The 21,649-nt window shown below is 39.2% G+C and overlaps 1 protein-coding gene across 3 annotated transcripts; it reads right to left on the bottom strand.

The window, feature by feature from the left end:
• Nucleotides 1-489: 489 nt before the first annotated feature.
• Nucleotides 490-19,712, bottom strand: flr (fleer). Of its 3 annotated transcripts, none has more exons than XM_040154703.1 (20): nucleotides 19,524-19,712; nucleotides 18,983-19,048; nucleotides 17,800-18,009; nucleotides 17,084-17,140; nucleotides 16,746-16,881; nucleotides 14,199-14,303; nucleotides 13,939-14,067; nucleotides 12,068-12,117; nucleotides 11,213-11,365; nucleotides 9,564-9,629; nucleotides 9,294-9,347; nucleotides 8,927-8,992; nucleotides 8,478-8,554; nucleotides 7,433-7,640; nucleotides 7,240-7,287; nucleotides 6,412-6,483; nucleotides 5,097-5,200; nucleotides 3,773-3,851; nucleotides 2,861-2,990; nucleotides 490-1,393 (listed from the first exon to the last, which is right to left on the bottom strand). In XM_040154703.1, the coding sequence occupies exons 1-20, from the start codon at nucleotides 19,569-19,571 to the stop codon at nucleotides 1,257-1,259; spliced, it is 1,995 nt and encodes a 664-aa protein (XP_040010637.1). In that variant the 5' UTR covers nucleotides 19,572-19,712; the 3' UTR covers nucleotides 490-1,256. The 3 variants fall into 3 exon arrangements, with proteins under 3 accessions (XP_040010637.1, XP_040010646.1, XP_040010653.1); XM_040154712.1 differs by having other exon boundaries at nucleotides 8,478-8,548; XM_040154719.1 differs by lacking the exon at nucleotides 7,240-7,287.
• Nucleotides 19,713-21,649: the final 1,937 nt, after the last annotated feature.

Raw genomic sequence — 21,649 nt, 5'->3', positions numbered from 1 at the left:
TCATGGTGCTGCACTAAGTTGTTGACATGAAAAGTGACAGTGGTTGTGTGAAGAATGAAAAAAGAGAAAGAAGCTGAAACTTCACCCACTTTCTTGCCTCCACACAGCTGACCAATCACTGCGTAAAGTGGGCGTGAGTGTCAAATTGTTGATTTTGCAAAGTTACAAAGACGCAGTTGAAAGGTGTGGGGTCAGGGGGTCCCAGGCGCTGTTTGACCATGGGACAAGCAGTTCTGTTGAAGCATAGTGAGGCCCTTTAGACAAAGTGCTGGTTTACAGGGTCTTGTCTGCAAGATCTTGCTGCAAAAATGCTTAAGGACAGGAAACAATCAGTTAATGATATTGGCCATTAAAAGCATGACTGGAGCATCCCTATTTGAAAGGCCAAGAAATTTTTACTGTAGCATTAAATAAAAACATCCTAAAAAGCTGATACTATTATTTACAGAAAGAAAAAAAAAACTTTGCAGGGGACTATTTTCTTTCGAAAAATAACAATCTTTATTGTCTTTAAAATTATAATTTTGCTTTTCACAAACTTTTTATTTACCAAATATAAAACCACAAAACAGGGTTGGAATATTAAGACGGCTGTACAACCAGAACTCACCAAAGGAGGATATAAGCATGAATTATGAATGTATGTACATGAACTTACATACAAACTGTTATCTTGTATGTTATGTTAGCAGAATAAACACAACTAATAAAACATAGCCTGAAAATCTGCTCTACTTCTACAAAACTTTTTAACTCTATACATTGAGTAGTAATGATAATAGATGCAGATCATCTCTGACTATAAGATTTTGTAAAGTGGAGCTGAAGCCTCCTTTAACAGTCATAATGTGAGAATGTGACACAAACAGATTATGTATGATCTGTCGGAGTACTCTGGGATTTTATGTTTCTGCCAAAACTCCCCCAGCTCAACTCAACCTCAAAATAAAAGCTTCCCCTGGGGTGTGTGTGTGTGTGTGTGTGTGTGTTTCTGTTTGTTTGTGTGTGTGCGCTGACAAGAGACAGTGAAAGATGGAAAAGAGTCCAAACGCTGCCCAGAAATACTGTGTATAGCTGCACTGCTGGCCTGATTTGAAATACATCAGTGACTGTGTGTGTGTGTGTGTGTGTGTTATGTGTTATGTTAATTATCCTTTGAGCGGTAGACGTTGACAAAATGTCATCTCTGGCTGCAGTCAGTGATCTTTCTGGGATGAGCTGACGTCAGACATTACATTGACACCTGTGTGCCGATGTCACTTGTTCCAGCCAATGACCTCGTAGAACAGTGCCTTGAGTAGTCGAGCCTCGTAGGTGACGGTGTTCTTGCCGATGTGAATGCGGCTCTCCTCCAGAGGCTGCTCGATAATAGCTGGAACTTCCTTCCCGTAGACTACAGAGGAAACAAAGGAAACAACCAGAATTATAATCAGCGTCAACTCAAACAGAGCAGCTAGTGTGTCCTATAGGCTGCAATGTTCATAACACCCACATCATGACCGGGCTGGAATGGTCGACCTAAAGGCGGTGGTAGGGGAAAGGTCATTGGATCGTTAAAATCTAAAGGGTTCATCCTCTGAGGATCATGAATGAGCTCAGAAATTGTTATAAAAATCTGGGTTGTGATGCACCAGCTATTCATAAATACATCACTAAGTTTATGTGTAAAGTGTTTCCTAAGTTCTTAGTAACCTCTAGTTAGTTTTAAACCCCTGATTTACTAAATTGGGTTGGGCCATGAAAACTTAAAGGAAATTCCACTGGTTTTACTCATCAACGTTTATACTATATGTGTGTGTAGAGTACTACTGCATATGTAGAAAAATGTATAAAGCCTTAAGTGTCTCTAGAGGTAGCTGTATGAAGTTTGATAAATGTCCTCAAGTGATGTCACTTGAGTCAGTGTCGGTTGGGTCTGAAGACTAGAGGTCTGACCGTGATAAAAAACTGGGGGTGCGGGGTGAGAAGGAAGGAGCTAACCAGACCTATGTATCCTGCTCCTCATCTCTGCTGCAGGCTCCAGGCTACATTAGCTGCTATTAGCTTAACACATTCGAATCCGAACAGTTGGTGGTCGAGTTGCATTGTGGGTAATGTAGGCGGCAGATTTTGACAGGGAAGAAGAAATATGCGGAAGAAAAAACACAGTATCTCTGGTATCTCAGTTTTTTAAAACTGTGTATTGTGAGTTTGACAATGTTACAGCAGTGTGATTCTAAATTAGTGGAGTTCTTTTTAGCTATCAAGAGTTGGAGCATAACTTCCAAAATTAAATTAAAATTAAAAATTAGTTTTAGGAGACCAAATAATATATTACACGTACTTTGTACACCTGTGTTAATATAGGTATTACTAACAAATTAATACCTATATTTAAACAGGTTTTTATATTTTCATACACGTAGAAATATGTGTGTTTCAGAGTTAGCGATATTCATACATTTTAGAATAATTGTAATTTGAGGTATACCCAGACAAAATTATTAAACAGCAATTTGACCAAGTATCTGGATTTCCCATCACATCTTTTCTCTTCATTATGAGTGGGTCCTTTATTAGCAGTGGGTTAGTTCAGTTCCCTACAAAAACAGTTACACCAGGAAATTAGTAGGTGTAAAGATTTAGTAATAACTAATCTCAATGTGAGAACTAGTTTGTGTGCAGCAACTGCTTTCATTTAGTGTTCTGTAAATCTCAGATGAAATGGTATTCTGGAAATTTGTTTCAAACTGACTTGTCGATCATTAATAAAGAAATGATGCCTGATATCACACTGATAGTTTAGACTTAAAACAATGGTGCTGCAGTGCAGAGGTCCAGTATTTTTGCAATTTTGTGTGTGTGTGTGACCACTGCTCACCCTCACAGTGCTCCAGGAACTGAATACACTCCTGTACCACAGCGTCCCTCAGCATGACCATGTGTTTGGACATGTTCTCCAGCAGAGAGAGGAAACAGCGCTTGGCGTAGAACCATGTGTCCGTCCCCAGCTACACACACACACACACACACACACACAAACACGAACATTCATCTTAATAAAACAACAGTAAAAGCTTAAAGTCCTGCGAGTTTCTAAACCTCATAGTTATGGTTCAACTACATGAGATGGTGCATGGCAGTGACACCCTTGTGTGAAAACTTGTGTGTTTGAAGGAACCAGAATTCAGAATTCAGACATGATGGTCAGGTTGTGAAAAGCTGGCGTGACTGTGTGTCTCGCCAGGCTTCGCATTCCTGAGCTCCTCTCTGCTTTCACTGTGAATGTGACTCTGTGGCGGTGATTGTTGTGAGGATGAGAGGGGAAACACTCAGGATGACGGCTTGTGTTCTCAGCTGGAGGGTAGTGGACTCAGCTGCAGCCAGAGTCTGGTGTTGTGACTGGACCAGATCAAAGGTCCCAAAAAGAGCAGCTGAACCTCAGAGAAGACCCTCAGCGAGAGATTCCTGCAGGACTCAGATGTTTATTTGGGGTTCAAAACTCACAGTAACCGATACTTGTCTTTTGAGTGTGACATTTTAATGCTTATCACTAAAATGATTCTTGTAGATGTGTTTATGATCTTCTGTCCATCACTCAGCCTGTGAAACAATGAAAATACTGCCTGCTGCCCTTGAAAAATAAAAGACAAACATCTTTCCTTAAAAAATATGCGTTGAATGTAACCTGTTACATAAGGGTGACTGGTCAGGGAGAGGGGGGGGCGACTTTCTTTGTCCAATTACTACTAACTTTCTGTAGAAGAGAGCAAGAGCACATAAAATGGCTGACCTTCTTATTGTACGGCTCCAGGCTCTTGATAACACGAGAGATGCCAAAGTCATAGTTGCCCTTGGCACAGTACAGCGTCCTGAAAGGGAAACGAAACTTCAGACGTATATATAAAACAGCGATAGAGTCAAAAAGCTCATTTTAATCATCAGCTACCTCAAACAGGTCTCATATAATTAAGCAGATTTAAATTTATTTTCGACACCCACAGTGTCAAATCGGTCGGACAGCTTCAGTGGAAAGCGACAGAATTTACGGCCCACCTCCTAAATATATGACTACTTGTTATCATATCACTGAAGTTTCACAATTAGGTCACGTCATGACAACTTCCACTTGCTGAGGAAAGCTGTGGGATAAAGTTAAAAGCTCATTTAGTTTAGAATATTTTACGCCAGATTTGTTTTTTGGATGGTTTTTGCTTTTTTTGTTTTAGTTTTTCCAAGGATTCAAAGGTTTATTTAGGTTTATTGTCACATACTCAAACAAAATGTGTGGTGAAATACAATGTGATGTGCTCTTAAGGCTGAGCTGAAAAACTCTGAAAAATAAGAATTAGAAAAAAAAAATATGAGTGATAAAAATTCAAGATTAAAAATATAACTACGTAAAAATGTAAAATGTACGTATGTCACAATGTTTAACTGTAAACTGTACAATAAAGGTTTGTACAATCTTTAGTGCAAATATGCAAAGAAACTGACTTTATCGTTTAAAAAAAAACAACAAAAAAACCTCCCCCACACAAATCACTTACTTTAGCCAATCATGATGGACTTGGCTGAACATATTATAACTCTCCTTAGTCCATTAACATTAATTCTTAGTGTCATTTCACTTTAACTTAAAACAGCTGAAATACGCCAATGATAGTACAAAGGCACATGCACACAAATACTGTATTATACACATAATGTTCAGTTATTTTATTTAGGGCTGCCGAAGTGGGGCCTCCTTCATTTTTAAGTCCTGCATCTACAACCAGACAGGAGCAATGTAAACAGTGGATTGAAGGCATGATCAGTGTCTTTCGCTGTTGTGAGTTCTATCGCTGTGACGGCCTTATCGTTGAGGTCTGAGATGTTGGGTGTAGAGCGGCTGATAATTTGGATACACAGAGTGAATGAGTGATGAACGCTTAAACGCTTAAATATTTTGATATTCATGGGGCTCCTGGAGCCGAAAAAAAAACCATGAGGAACTTTGAAATAAGAAAACAGTTTCACTCACAACCGTCTGCTGCTAAAAACCCCTTCTATGTAATCAGGCCCTCAGTCAGTTTTTCCAGCAGGATTAGTGAAAGGCAGCAGCAGCTGAAACTCACCCGATGACCAGGTTGACGATGCAGAGGTGGAAGACCTTTTTGTCGGGGTCGTCGTAGGAAATCTGCTCCTCCTCTTTCTCGATCTTCCTCATCAACTCCTCAGCCTATTAAACCAGGATGACGTGAAGAGGAAACAGAGGAGAAAGGAGACTAACTTATGCTCTGTACTTAAATAACACCCAACAGAGACACCAAGGAAACAATATTTAGAGGCAATACACGAAAGTTCACCAGATTCCAAACTAAATAAGCACAACAACATCAGCAACGAAATCCATACAAAAGCTGTTTGATGTACGCAAGAAAATATCCTTTATTGTAGTGTAAGTAGGCCTCAACCAGAGGTGGAAATAGTATTGTACTATTTAATTAAGTAACGTTTGCAAAAGTGCCTCAGTATTTTCAGGAGAATGTACTTACCGTAAAGTATCAAATGTAAAATCAGCGGTGGAAGAAGTATTCAGTGGTAATGCAAACCCATAATAACACTCATTACAAGTAAAAGCCATGCAAAGTTAAATTAAGTAAAAGTACAGAAGTATTATCAGCAAAATTTATGTAAAGTATTAAAAGTATAAGCAGTCATTATGCAGAGTTGGATACTGTGTTTATATAGCAACAACTTTCAGTGGAATCACATCATGAGAATACAGACTCACATTGTCACTGAGCTGAGTTGATTATTCTTCTTAGTTACCGCACTTTTTCATTTACAGGTGTGGACTGATTTGTCTGATGAAATGCATAACAGTGTAACACAGTTCATTACACTGAACGTGAATTTTATTATTCAACATGTAATTTTGCATACATTTATTACACTGTGACCCACTGTATATCATTATTGGAAAAACACTGATAAATATCATGGCACTGATTTCAAATATCAAGAGGCCCAAAAGATGCATTATCGTGTAGGCAGCGTTTTAATGTTGTAACTAGTAGAGGTAAAGCTAACTCTTTTATTTCTGTGTTGTTTATTATAAGAAATCATATTTTAGAGGCAGATACGTTGTATGCAAAATCTAAATCTGAAAAGTAACAAGCAATTATAGCTCAGAGATAAAAAAGTACGATATTTCCCCCCTGACGTGTAGTGGAGTAGAAGTATAAAGCAGCATAAAATGGAAATACTCAAGTTAAGTATGAGTACCTCAAAATTGTACTTGAGGAAGTGTACCTAAATGTTACTTTCTGCCACTGTGTAAAAGTAATCATTATGCAAAATGAGTTACATTGTTAGATATAGGAACAGAGAGAGGATGGCTGCTATCAGACAGGACAACAGTGTTGTGCTAACTTCTTTGTACAGTACCTCTTCATTCTGGCTGGTCATGATGTAGGACACACACAGGTTGGCCAGGACCACAGCGCTGACGTTCAGGATCTACAGTGGAATACAGACATTTATTTATCATCAGTTTGTTAAACATTGTTTAATAACTTCCAAACTTGCAGCTACTACCACTCATTTTTGGTTTATTTTACAGAATATTTCCAGGACCTTTAAGAAACCTTGTTGAAACTAACCAAGGGTGCTTGCAAAATTCCATAAAATGATTTTGAGGAATCATCTTAAGGTCTTTTGATGCTATTCAGAATGGAAAATAAGGAGAATTTCTTCAGTGTCAATCATTCACATTAGAAAATGAAGGCAGCTGTTGAGATTGTAGAAGATAGTTGACACATCTGGTCTTATTTCTCACCAGAACAGCAACAAGAAATCAAGATTAACTATTAAAATGAATTTAAGATGTAAACTGCTGTATTAGACTGTACTCAATAACATAACGTTGCTTTAGGCATTTAAAGTATTCCAGGATGTGAAGAAACCCTGCTTAACAAATACAATCAAAATAAAATGAGTAATTTTCTCATTTCTTGTGCCTTTTCCGTGAGGAATGGTAACACTTCAGGACCCGAAGCCAAGTTTATTGTGACTTAATTTTCTGAAATTGGGCCAAAATCTGAAACGTCCAAATTTTTGGATGCCAGAAATGTCAGAAGCACCACTGCAAACAAACAAAATAAAAAATCCAACACAAACGCAGCAACAGCAGAAAATCATCCAAACAGATGTGAGGCACAGATGTGAAGATACTGCAGAGGAATAAAAACCAAGCTGTTTGGTCTCTATTTTTACCGAAGGTTTGCACCTGCAGGGACACTCCTGAATGTTACACTGCTCCACCTGGACAGAAAGTCAAACTGTCAACGTTTAATCCTGACCTCAGACTGTCAGTGGTCATTGGTGCTGATAGGTGAAAGATATTCTAAGTCTCCCTCCACACATGAACTTCTTTCATGAATGTGTCCAGCCACCCTGAAGCACTCACGTTATCGTAGTGCTTCTTGACGATGGGCTCGTAGAAGCCGATGGCCTCCTTGTACTTGTTCTGCATGAAGAGCACGTGGGCCACGTTCAGCTTCCAAGTATCGTCCTCGTTACAAACCTCCACCGACTTGCGGAAAATCTTCTCCACCATCTGGAAGTTCTCCCGGTTCCAGTAGATCTTGGCCTGGGCCATCAGGACCACGATGTACCTGGGAAAAGACCCCGCCAATCAGACAGGAAGGATGGAGTGGGAGGTAATCAGGTGGAGAATTGCAGTGGAAAGCACTGATGGTGTTTTCATGTGTAGTGAGATGAAATGAAATACTGACAGATGTTTTAATAATAGCTACCAGGAGTTCCTGAGATTTGTAGGAATTTTCAGTATGTTTCTGTCACTCTGAACTAGTTCCTTTTTCAGTCTGTCAGCGTAATATCTTAAAAATGTTTGAGTGAATTTAAATACAATCGTGAAGAGAGGAATTTTAAGCCAAAGAACTGCTGAACTGGTTCTTCTATTTCCACTATTAAAGGATAGTTATTTATTTTCATTTAACTAATTGGATTGAGGGTTTCTATGTATGGAGTACTGATGTCCCATGATCTAAATTATAAGTCAAAGGTTTCCTTTCATGCTTCCAAGAAGACATTCCTTCTTCTTATTATTTCTTGAAGGACATGAATATTGTTTCATTAAAGATTAAAGATTCAAAGGTTTTTTTGTCAAATGCAACTATATGTGCAGTAAAATAGAGGCTGGCAAGCTATTGAGGCTGTGCAATAAATAAAGATAATTAGAACAAAACAAAAACACAATGAAATAGAAAAACGGTAAAAATTAAAAGATTATACATTTATGAATTATAAGATAAGATGCTGACGTGTATATTGGCCATTTATATAGGTGGGCTGGGCAATTGTTCAGTATATAAAATTCTAAATGTACATATTACATTTACATTTTTATATACAGGCTGTGTGTGTGTGTGTGTGTGTGTGTGTGTGTGTGTGTGTGTGTGTGTGTGTGTGTGTGTGTCTCTCTCTCTCACTTCTCCTGCATCAGGTCGTAGTCCTGCAGAGCTTTCTTCTGTGCTTCATCGTCTCGAGCCATTCTGGCTTCCTGTACCTTAGAACAAACAACAAAAACAATTTTCAACCAACTGAGCTTCCTCATATCATAATCTAGCTTTTATTTTGGCATCGTAATTGAGAAACATTACTGAGAACACCATTTGTAATTGTAAAGTGGCCTTTTCACAATTTCCTTTATGTACTGTAACTCAGGATGCAGGTCAGTGTTTCATTATTGTTGTCTGGAATGGATCAACAAACAGAGGAAGCTGTTTTAGCAGGTGTTTGCCAATTACAAGATGACATATGTTTGATATATAATACTTTAAAATTAAATATGAAATAAAGAAAAAATAAACATACTGTATGTACAGTACAATACATATGAAATAAAAAAGGAAACAAAGAAAGGAAGGAGGTAAACAACCTGCTTGGCCAGCTTGCGTAGCTGCTCGGTCAGTTTGGCGTTCATCTCTTCAAACTTCCTAAATGCCTGTGAAAGAAACAAAAAATATGAAAACAAAAGAGTGAAAATGGTGGTAGAGGATTTTATTCATGGATAGAAAACAGAACTAAGTAGTCACACAATAGAACTTTTAGATTTGATATAGAAAAAGTTTGATCTGAAATCTTGAGTATAAGTTGCACTGAGCAAGTAAAAATACTTGTCAGAATAAAATACAACATGGGTTATGAGCAACACCTTTCCCAATACACTTGGTTAGTTGATCCACTGTTAACATTAAAATATCTTCAGCTTTTAAAGTTTTTCACTTTTTTTATCTTTATTTTACCTCCTCTGGTGCTGTCTGGCAGGTCAACAAGGCATCAAGAAATTCATACATGTACTGTAAAAGGACAAAAACAGGTCAGCTTTCCTATGGGTTCAGTAACTGGAAACCTTTAATGATTATAAGGTAAAAGAAAATTTAGCAGTGTCTATGTGCTGACTTTTACTTTTGCAGACACTTGATGTAATGAAGAAAAAAAATTGCAATTGAGTTCTTGCCGCGTGAATTAGGACCCAGTGGGATTTTTTGAAACACTCTCAGAGTGTCACTTACCGGGGAGAGGAACTTGTAGGTAAGATGGGCGTTTTCTGCCAGGACGTCAGCTGCCAGGTCAAAGTACTGAAGGGGAGAGAGAGGGAGATTGAATCCAGCAGAGAAATTAATACCATTTTAATGAAAGACCCGAGCCTTTCTGCAGCGCTCTCTGCATTTTTAGTTCATTCCACTATGAATCACACCATGAGTCCAAACTCTTTTAAAAACATTGTTACTCCCTGCTTAGACCCCCACTGGTGTACAGTGTGGTAGAAAATGCTGACACCGTCCCTCATGTAGCAGAGGATGTCATGTGTTTGAAGGAGAAAACCATGATAATTCTCTGTATAAGGGAGACAGCTCCATGGGGATGACATTGAAGACCTGTACTATCTAACATCATTCAGTATAATAAACCTGGTATAGGCAAGGTTATTATATGAAGTTGTTGGTTTATGTAGATACCAAATAAGACAAACTGAATGGAAACTTTTTATTTACTCAGGGAAAGGAAATTTAAAAACAGGAAAAAATTTATTGTAGAACTGTCTGTGCGCTTCAATACACAAAGAAAAACATGGTGACAGGTAGTTTATTATCATGAAACAGTTCAAAGCAGAAAAACACATATCTTTCGCTGTAGAACTGTACATTGATGCCTTGTAATTCTGCACCTCCTTAACCGGATGACAGCAGATGGTCTAGTTGTGTTGTTCCCTTTGACTACTTCTACCTAACTCTTTAAAGTGTAAAAATGCCAGTTGTGCATCGCTGTAAATGGCTGTCTTGCCTTCAGTGAGCTGTGTAGATGCTCCATCAGAAAAAGGCCAAATTTAGATCACACAAAGCGTACAAACTATACCAAACCCAGTTTTTGATACTGGTGGACATACTTGCACTGAGAGCAACTGTGACCATTCATGTTGTGCTGGCACAGTGAAAATGGTTTTCCACAGGGCAGCATGGCAAGGTAAAAGAAGCTGTTTCCCTTGATGAGGTGTAGGAGGTGTGCTGGTTTGCCCATATGGCATCAAGAGTCTAACAGCTGTTCCTTCTTCTACTATTCCTCCCTGCAATATCTGAAACTGATTCAAAGATCAAATAGTGCCAGATATGTCCATATCTGTTTGTGTTGACCATTTCTGTTTTTAAGAATAGCGCCAACAAAGTATCACTAACTTGGTGACAAATGCACTGGGTTTTCTATAGCTTCTTCAAAATAAAAGCCTCCTGCTGGTTTGCCAATGGAACACTTTAAATATAAGCTGCAGCAGCAGGGAATGTTCAGTTTGCATCAGCAGTGACTTCACAACCCTTTAAGCCTTCATGGCTATCAGTAAACAGAAATATAAGGCTAATATCTGAAAGTACGAACAGGGACGTAGGAATGAAACTAAACTCCACACCACAGAGATTCAGTTAGAAGCTACATATGCACTGGGAGGGGAACACAGAGAGACAACACAGTCTCCAGCAAGCCTTTGGGGGTGCTGGCTGCAGTTGGAGTGGCATGATGAGAATATACTCCGTTGTGAGGACGACAAAGGAAGCCTGACTGCGATACTATCTTAGTCATGTGATGCATGGGTTGTTGAACAGTTTGCGATTCATTACCCATCGCTGACAGAGTCTGGCACCTTCCAGATACAGTGCGGCCGGCTGTGTACCTCGTGTTTGCAGTAGAGCAGCAGCAGGTTCCCGAAGGTCACGGGAGGAAAGGATGGCTGCTGCAGCAGGAAGGCCAACTTCTCAAAACCCTCTGACGGCTTTGTGTCCATGTTCACCAGAGCCTGGTTGTGGAGTGTCACTGGGTCCAACTCCTGAAAGAGTATATATAGTATGTGATAGACTATGTGTCATGTCTCTGTAAAATACTGCATTCTATATATACACTATATGATGAGAAAAAGAGGACATTTTGATAGGATTAAGGAAAATGTTGGATGACTAAGACTTTATGGACAGAAACATGCTCTAGTAATTTGTTTAGACAAAGCATGAAAACTGTGACAACTTTAGTAGATTTATAACACACATACATAACAAAAATCATTCGTAAAGTTTATTTAACGGTACTTGTGTTTCCATGGTACTGACAGGATGCATGCAGTAATTGTTTCCACTAGGGGGCACTAGATGTGCACTTCTCTCAGATATCTCCCAAGTTAAAAAAACAATCATGACTCAGTGGCAGTGACAGACTGGACCAAAGGACAGTGCCCCATCTGTACATTAATTTTAATGAGGCAGTTTCAAGATGATACGACTATGATCATTACCTCCATGTAAGCCTTCACACTTATGTCTCTGTTCTAATTTTCTATTCATCTCTTTTATCTCCAGGCTGTTAGCGGGACAGGTCCAGGCAGTTTTAATTCACATAACTGAAGAATAATCATACACAGCTGAGAAGTGTAGAGAATACATACACACACGAGCACACGCACACGCTCGCACACACACATGCACGCAGGCACGTACGCACGCACACACAGAGCACAGTGGGAGTGAATGGTGGTTACCTCCTCTGATCTGGGGGGCATGTCTGTCAAAGCCTCCTGAGCTCCTTTTACTGGAGGAATTCACATGAAACAGAAAACAGAGAAGAGACCAGTTCATTTGAGTCTTTATCAGTTTTTTTCCTGCACACTTTTCTTTGCAGGATGAGCTTCACAAACCAGTGCAAATTAAATAGAATAGAGCCTTAACAGTGGCTATGAAGGAAATCTGTAATCGACATCTAAATTGGCTCTGTGGAGTGTTTTCATAAACAAACAAAAGTTATGTTTGCATTCAGTGTTTCTCACCGAAACCCATAGTGTGTATCCTTGATTTCTGACACGGGTCAGGTGCATTTCCTTCCACATAAGACATTTACTGTTTTACTGATTATTGATTTACTGCATTGTTTACACTCATGTCTGCCAGCTTGCAGTCTTCTTCTTTGCCTCACAAAATCATTGCTCCACAGCACTACTAGTGGTCACAGGGTACTTTAAAGTTGACTTACCAGTTATCAATGAACTTCTTTATTTTCCATTGTTATCATTTACATGATCCTTTGTGGACATTTGGTGGTAAAACCTTGCTACTCTGCCACTGGATATAAAAAGATCTGTTATTAGACAGTTGATGGGGGAGGCACAGACAAGAAATGTCTGTCAAGGAAGGACCCCCCTATAATTTCTTTAACTTATGTATATGAATTATGTATACATATGAGTTCATCCCTACAACCTGTGTTCAGATCTGACCTCCTGTCTTGTCTCATTGAGGACAAACTGCCGGGGATGTAGCTCCCTGTCCTTTTGACAGAGCAGATGTTTGATGTGGGCTTCAGACATCCTCCTTCCTGTTCGTTATCCTGTGATCACTATTCTTTAGAGCTTTGTTCTGATAATGTGTCAGGGGGTAGAGGAAAGGAGGGAGGAGAACTCTTCTTTTGAAGATAAAAGGAGGCTTTACAAGTTATTTTTGAGGTGATTTCATCTCTTTCTACCAGTGTCTCTTTCTATCTGTGGCTAAAATTACACGCTTTTCAGTTCTTTGACAGTGACCTGATTTTGTGTTGAATCATACAACCTGTAGTTGAGGAAGAATAACCCAGATAAACACAAAGTATACCAATGACCACTGCTGCTGTGATGCCTGGCTGGGCTACAAAAAAATTATAGTAAATCTGTAGAGGTAAATGGGAAATACTTGTCCAAAACCAGTCCCACAATGTTGCCTGGATGCAGGCAGTAGTGTATTGGGGGATGCAGTGAATGAGGCTAAGCAAGTTCTGCTGAAAACATTTGAAAATTTAAACTTGTTTAAACTACCAGCCTCACAACTGTAATCAGCAGTTGCAGAGTTCCTGTCTTATAAAAATGTGTCTTTATCTTCTTTCAAAATATCCATTGTTGGTTATTCCAGGGAGAAGGTTTGCTTTTCATTTGGCATTTCTTTAGCATAGAAATTTAAAAAATGCTCAAGAGCCAGACTGCCTGATCCCGCTGGATAAGATCATATGAGCAGGGTCTTAAGGAAACAAAGACTTTATTTTATAGTTCCCATTCGACTGATATCAGGTGGGTCTGGCCATTCTTTTTTGAAAGAGCTACCAGATACTGAATAACAAATGTGCAAGCTTTCATGAAACAGCTATAGTTTAAATCACTGTCGTGATATATTAGCGGAGAAAGAGAGAGCGCAGTCTAACAAAAAATTTTGATGAAAATTTCTCAAATTATTACTTTAATAATTTGACTTTAATGTGACTTCCTTATGCCTGGGTTGCTCTGTGAATATCAAGCTCTCTGCCTGTTAAGCTTCTTTCTCATCTCTCCCTTCATCCTTCTTTTTTTTATGTGACATGCCAAGTTTCAGAGGCACTGACTGAGGTTCTTACAGTTCTTCAGCTGGTATTCGATGGCAGCTTTTAGGTTGAAGGCTTCGATCAGAGCTGTCTGATGCAGCACAAGGGTGTTGCCCACACTGTGGACGTCGATGCCTTCAGTTGTCATCCCGACGCTCAACTCTGGCGCAGAAAAACCACACACCAAAAGACTGTTATTAGATCATCAAAAAATGTAGCTCTAACAGACTGCTGATGTTGATCTAAGCCAACACAGATGAGATAAAGGCAGTTCCACTGAGATGTGTTTTTACCTGGATGTTCCCTAATGCCTCGTTCTATGATCTCTCCGATGTATTTGAGGGCCTGAGCATAGTTCTTCAGGCTGTAGTAACACAGGGCGATGTTGTAGGACAATGCTGAGAGAGAGGAGAAACGGAGATTAACTTTAAACGGTGCCTGTGTCCCAATCAAAGATTGGATTTTTAAACCCAATCCAATGATTGATAGCCTTCCAAATTTATCCTTAAATATGTGATAAAATAACTATTTAAAATTGAAATCATATTATTGATATTTAGTATTTTTTCATGTTCAACAACAATACAGTCTGTTTTGTACGTGAAAGGTTTTAAGCACAACTACAAAATACATGCATTCTGGTCTACAGCCAAAGTCAGTGCTGTTCTCTATTCACTACAACACACGAACATGGGTGTTTTATTCCACAAATGCATGGTTAGGAGCAGTAGAATTAAAAGTAACCAAAAAAATTTAAGATAAACTGAAAAACACTGAATGGTAAACAGGAAACTCTTAAATTCTCAAATCAAGCAGAATATATGTAGACTGATGTTTAGCATAACAGTACTTTTCTTGTGTACAGCTACCTACACATATACATGTTTTACATACAGTACACAACACAACTGAGTACACCCCTTTGCAATATCACAAAAAGGTTAAATGACTCAAAACTCTGTTATCTCGCAATAATTGTACTATTTTCAAGTTGAAGTGTAGGGTATTTGATCTTATGTATGATTAAAAACAAACAGGTTTGATAGACTACAATGAAAACACAAACCCCACAGTATAACCTCAGTGCAACAAAAGTAAGTACACCTGTGATTTCCAATTATTTCTAACTGCTTGAACAAGGTTATTAAAGAACATGTGAACACCACAGCTTCCTCAGTTTTGGCCTGGGTTGTGTCTAGCGCAACACGGCACCACATGGTGAGGACCTGCCTGAACAATAATAAACCAGATTGAAAGACTTCACAGATGGGAGACGGTACAAGCATCAGCAGGCAACTGAACATGAGCCAAAACACAGCTGCATCAGTTTTTAGGAGGTACAGTAAGAGCCATGCTTCCAATGGCGCAGTGTCCGTCCTCAAAAATATGACGCCACACGCAATTCACTATCTACACAACCTCGCACAGAAAAACAGGGTAAGTGCTCCTGACTTGGCACAAGGATCATCTGTGGAAATTGGAGTTTCGGTGACTGATCAGTGTGAAGGACGTGACATGACGTCAGCCTCTACGGTCGGCGTCCGAGAAGAAAACCGTTGCTCACAAAACTGCACAAAACTGCAGATTAAACTTTGCCAAAGAACATGAAAAAAAGCCCGATGAATGTTGGCAGCACATTCTCTGGTCAGATGAAACCATCATAAATTTGTTTGGATCAGATGGGTCCAGCATGTTTGGTTTGGACCTGGCCAGGACCACCACAGTGCTGACTGTGAAACGTGGAGGTGGGAGTTTGCTGATATGGGGCTGCATGAGAGCAAGAGGTGGAGGAGAGATGACTTTCATAGATGGCAGGATGAAAGCAGATTTGAACCCAAATACTGACTGAAAAGATGACTCCCAGTCTCAAGAAGCTAGAGACAGATGACTTTTGTTTTGTTATCTGTCAAATTATCTAATTATCTATTTTCTTCCTTCACACAACACCATCAAGGAGGCATCTGATTGGTCCCTGATTCCTTCTACAACAGGACAACAAGCCCAAACGCACAGCCTGAGTCATAAAGAACTATCTTCAGAGACAAAAAGAACCGGAGTCCTGCAACAGATGGTCTGGCCCTCACAGAGCCCTGATCGCAGCATCTTGGAGTCAGTCTGGGATCACATGAAGAGACAGAAGACACTGAGACAGACTAAATCCACCTGGGCAAGTTCTCCAAGATGCTCTGAACAGCCTACCTGCCAAGTACCTTGAAAAACTGTGCAGGTGTACCGAGGAGAACTGGTGCTGGTTTAAAGACAAAGGGGGGTCACAGCAAATACTGATCCGACTTAGGTGTTTTCTGTTTGCTAGACTTTGTATGAGGTTAACTAATAAATAAAAACTAACTAAAGTTTAACCCTAACCGTGGGTTAGGGTTAAACTTTAGGGTTCACTTTACTTACCTTACACTTTTGCACAGTAATGTACACATATAAATATTACAATATAATTGTAAGAACAGTTCTTTTTTTTCCTGCTGGTGTGGTCACATTTATACAGCCGGTTCCTGTATTTTCTCTGTGTGGAAAGATGATGGATTCACGGGATGTTCTGGAGGAGCAGACAGAGCTGCGCTGATTTGGATTAACTCCGTGATCAGAGTCAATGATGTAAACAGACCTGCAGTACTGATGTAGGTTATTCAGTAGATGGTAGTTGGTCAGCTGAATCCAGCCGATCAATACCGACCTTTAGATCATCTTCAACTTGATCAGACCTTACTGACTATAACATGTTCAGCTGTTGATTATCAGCCTAACTTCAGACTGGTGTATGACTCCTTGCGCTCTTCTATTTGTGCGGTGAGTTTCTCCTCCTGTGTCTTGGGGAACATTACCTGGCACGTATCCCAGCATTTGCATGGCAGACATGAACTTCTTGCAGGCCTCCTCATGCTTTCCATCCTGGTAAAGCAAACAACCCATATTGTAGACGTAGTCTGTATCGTCCTGGGGCAGCTGCTCCAACAGGGACTGCACACACACACGCACAGACGCACACACGCGCACACACACACACACACACACACACACACACACACACACACACACAGAGCTGCATTAAGTGGATGAAAGTGTGTTTGGCTGCAGATAATAATGATTCAAACTGTCCCCATATTTAAGAGAAGTTGTATAATTTGTTTGTATCAACAAATAATGTGTTAGAACACTGCACCTTGGCAGCAGAGTAATCTTCCTCACAATATTTGATACACGCTTGAAGCTTGACCATCTGTACCAGAGAGTCAGAGAGAGAGAGAGAGAGAGAGAGAGAGAGAGAGAGCGAGAAAGGGAGAGAGAGGATAAACGAAAGGTAAAACAGGGACATAATGTGATGAGCCAAATGTTGTTTTGACTTTGGGGCAAAAAATTAAGCAAGAACATCGGCTTCACACTTTGATCCAAACTGTCATCCATAATTCATTTCCATAACCTGGAACCTGTTTTTCCACAACAAACTAGCATGTATTCTGTGGAAATTACATAATATTTCTACTTGATTTTATCACATTGACAAAATGAACTTAAATCCCATTTAAAGGCAGTATTAATTTGACTTTCTGGTAAGTGTGTTCCCTGCTGCTGAGCTATACACATTTTTGATTGTTAGACCACTTCCGTTGAACAATTGCTCCCAGTGATGAAAAGTATGTAACAGATGGAGGGAACAAAGTGAAAAATGTCAGCGTAAATAAGGTGGAGTTGTTCTTAAACTGCAAATTTGAAGCAGTGATTGGACACCTGGACCAAGACATTTTCAGGTCCCCATAAAACAATACGGTGAGTCTAAGTGGAGCTGCTGAAAAGTTGGGATGTTGGAGTATTATTGGTTTCACCTACCAGCATCATCATGCTTGTCTGAGCCCGGTAGTGTGTGTGTGCGTGCTGTACCTTCGTGTGACTGCTTGGGTTGTCCAGTACAAAGGAAGCCTTGGTGGCCTCAGGATAAGCACCAGCTTTGTACAGGGACTGGGCATAGTACACCTTGTACTCTTCCACCTCCGGGTGCAGCTGTGTGAGCTGCTCGTAGCACTCTGCAGCGTTGGTGAAGTCCTGGATGTGATAGTAGCAGTAGCCCAGCAGAGACAGTGCTGCCCTGGACTGGGACATAAAGTAAGAGTGAGTAAGACTGACGGTCGTCAGTGATTGTAACAGAAGGCTGTATGGCGAAACAAAACACCAATCGCACCCTCTCACAAAGTATTCAAAACACAACAACAAGGAAATATAAATCAGGATGTCTGCTCTTATCGCAGCACAAAATGTTATACTTTGAAAACGTTTCTAAACTAAATAAAAATCATAAATCAATGGATAAATATAAATCAGTGTAAAGAAGTAGTTGTTCTTAAATTGTGTTCAGCTATCAAGGAGTAAATCCCATCATTTTCACTATTTTCTTGATTATTTGATTGATCGTTTTGTCTATTAAATGTCAGAAAGCACACTTTGGCAACAAATCACAATTTCCTGAAGGAGCAATGTGACGTCTTCATATGTCTTGTATTGTCAGACTGATGGTCCAAAACCAAAAGATAATCAGGTCACAATTAGGGCTGCAACTAGTTATTATTTATCAATTACTGATTAATCTGCCAATCATTTAATCGATTACTCCTTTGTCTCTAAAATGTCAGAAAGCAGCAAAAAGCAAGAAAAACACACACTGAAGAAACTGGTATGGGCAAATGCCATCAACTAATCAATAAAACTGTTTCAGCTCTGTGATTTAAAACAGAAAAAAGTGGTAAATCTTCACATTTGTAAAAGCCAGTGAATGTCTGGCATTTTTGTTTGAGAAACAACAATTTGAGAAACAAATACTTGATCATCAAAATTACTGACACAAAATTAATTTCCTGTCAATCGAAAAATCGATGAATTTGCTAATTGTTACGGCTGTTGTTGATATATATGATTACAATTTAAGACAATTCAATGAGATTTTAGGCCCAAATTTGTAATATAAGATTAATAGACATCTCGGGAACATATACTCTATACAGTGTATATACGGTACTTTTTCGGATAGTATTGGTTATTTTACAAATGAACAATACTATCCGACACTTACCTTGGTGTGTTTTTGAAGCTGGCCGTTTAGGATGTGAACTGCCTCTACATACTGGCCGTCTTTAATCTAAAAGACAGATGAGAATGAACTGAGATGGTCTTGTACCGCATTCCCCATCATTATAAATTATTAGCAATAACATGGAGAACGCTCCTGACAAAAGCTATTGTTAATATGCAGTTTAAATGAAGCTATGTGCTAAGCTGGGTTTACCTTTATTGATAAATTCAACTCGCTGTCTGATTCTGAACGGTGTCGCGTTACCCTGAACTGTGGCACTGACAACAGGTTAAAATTACTTCGTAGACACAGATGCAGGAACGGACGAGCATATTACACGGTTTAAATTTTATCAAATTAGTTGGTGGTTGTTGTGTTTCATATATGCTGAATTTACGGAAAAATGTTATCCGTCGTGTGTATGTGTTTAAGTAAGCAAGAAACGCTAAAATGAGCGATTTTTGAAAGGGATACCGTTAACTGTTCTATCGACGATAGCTTAACACTGGGCTAGGCAGCTAACCTAAAACATTATTCTCACCAGTTTGTAGATGGTAGCCGTGTACTCTCCATCTTTTATAGCTGTCATGGCTTCAAATGAGCAGTTTTAAAAACTACAAATTACTTGAAACTTTGTATATTCTCAAACTCTTAAACATAGCATCTGGCTAACTTCTGCTTAGCGAACAGAACGCATAGGAACTGTAACTAAGCAACGGAACACAACGGAAATGGATAATTTGACAGACGTTTGTAACAGCCAATCAAACAGGAGGATAAATATACGTAGCCAACAGTTTGTTTTTTTCCCCCCGAAACCTTTATTTTAAATTTGAACACTACCTATAATTTTCTTTCTTTCTTTCTTTCTTTCTTTGTGTTAAATATATATATATATATATATATATATATATATATATATACTTATATATTAAAAACGGTAACTTGCGTTAATGTTGTGCCTGATCGGTGTTAATCGGTGGGGAAAGGGATATTGTGAAGTAAAAACTGCTGGAAAGAAATAAAAATGATGTGACTTGTGTGCTTGTGATGTGATGTGTGCTTTTTTGGGATCACAGAAGTTAGTTCACTGCATGTCTAGAGAACCAGCCTGGCACTGGAAACAAATAAATCCATTCCGTAAAATGGAATATTTCTTAATTTGACATTGAGATAGTTTTCTTGTCTGAAGTGCCATTGTGAAATAAAAAGATCAAAAGATGAAGTAATTCTGAAAAGAGACTGTCTTTTGCTCTTTCTTTCAGAGTTCAGACCACAAGCACAGACTTGTGAAATCCCCCAGTGTTCTCATATTTGAAGGATCCAGGACGTGAATTCATCCAACAGAAAAGAAGAAAGCGCGCACACACACACACACACACACACACACACACACACACACACACACACACACACACACACACACACACACACACACACACACGCGCACACATACACTCACACACAGTGGTCAAAACAGATGAAACCAACCAAGGTGCTGGAGCTTCGCCTAAAACCTAAACCACACTGCTGAACAATCGGCCCCTATAATGATGGGGGCAAGAGTATATGCTGTTTGTGTGTGTGTCTCTATGTGAATGTTTGAAAGTGAGAGTTTTTTTTGTGTATATGCATGTGCATGCATGCTTGTGTGCATCTGGGGTGTGTTTTCTCTCTCTCTCCCTCATTCTGTCTCTTTCTGCAGTTTTTGCATGCCTGTCACTGCCTTTTGTTGGGACTATTGGGAAGCTTTGCAGTAGAGGAGCTGCAAAACATCAGGTACACACTATTCTTACACAGGTATGTGCAGAGAGCAGGATTGTATTTAAATATCAGTCTTACTGATCAATGATTTAACATTTTTTTTATCCTTAAACGATTAAGAAAATACAGGGGAGAGAGATAGAAACGGAAAGGTGTCTGCTTAGCAGTCTTGACTTTCTGGCTCTTCTTGCTTTTCGAATTGCTTCGAAAGTTTTAAAAACTGCCTATGAAATAAACCATCAAATAATTGCAGTTTAAAATATTTTTTCTCTGAACTTTGTTGCTTTTTTTGTAAGAAAATATGACTGTATCCATGCTGTATAAAAGCACAAACACTATAAGTGTAATGCATGCTTGAGATGAAACTGAATGGGACTCTTTATAAATGTTGAGCATGAATTTTAAAAAAGCATCTGCAGTTAACATATTAAATGACTTTGGGAGAGTCTGTGATTCGTCCATGCGCTTTCCTTCACCACAGGACCAAACTTATTTCATGGACGCCAGATTGAGCGTGGTTAGAGCTGATGAGATTTTGGTTTCATAAAAGATTGCTGTGCCTGTACAGAGAACCTGCAGCAGAGAGGGACGCAGAAATACATGTGAAATCTCATTGTGGTTCAGTATGTGTGCGTTTTTGTGAGCAGTTGCATGCGTGTGCATACCTGCCGGGACAGCGGGTGTTCATGTACGCTTAATTGAAGTTTTTGGGAGTGGTTTCATTTTGCACTAAGAAATTATATCACAGACACAAAAATCTTCCACATGTACATAGAAAACCTTCAGCATATGCTGTATTAAATAATTGCAGGAGGCTTAAGTCAGCAGACTGATGATTAAGTAATATACAGTTTGCAATTTTGATAACACAACCTGCCATTTCACACAATTAGAATATGATAA

This window comes from Xiphias gladius, chromosome 3 (assembly GCF_016859285.1).
Source record: "Xiphias gladius isolate SHS-SW01 ecotype Sanya breed wild chromosome 3, ASM1685928v1, whole genome shotgun sequence".
NCBI lineage: Eukaryota > Metazoa > Chordata > Actinopteri > Istiophoriformes > Xiphiidae > Xiphias > Xiphias gladius.
This window is presented reverse-complemented; position numbering and strand designations above follow the sequence as displayed.

Excerpts from the sequence above, each read along its gene's own strand:
- flr (XM_040154703.1), bottom strand. The coding sequence starts at position 19,571 with ATGACAGCTATAAAAGATGGAGAGTACACGGCTACCATCTACAAACTG. Across the intron at positions 14,304-16,745 it reads AATGCTGGGATACGTGCCAG|CATTGTCCTACAACATCGCC; the intron begins GTAATGTTCCCC and ends CCTCTCTCTCAG. Across the intron at positions 8,555-8,926 it reads TACGCAAGCTGGCCAAGCAG|GTACAGGAAGCCAGAATGGC; the intron begins GTTGTTTACCTC and ends GTTTGTTCTAAG.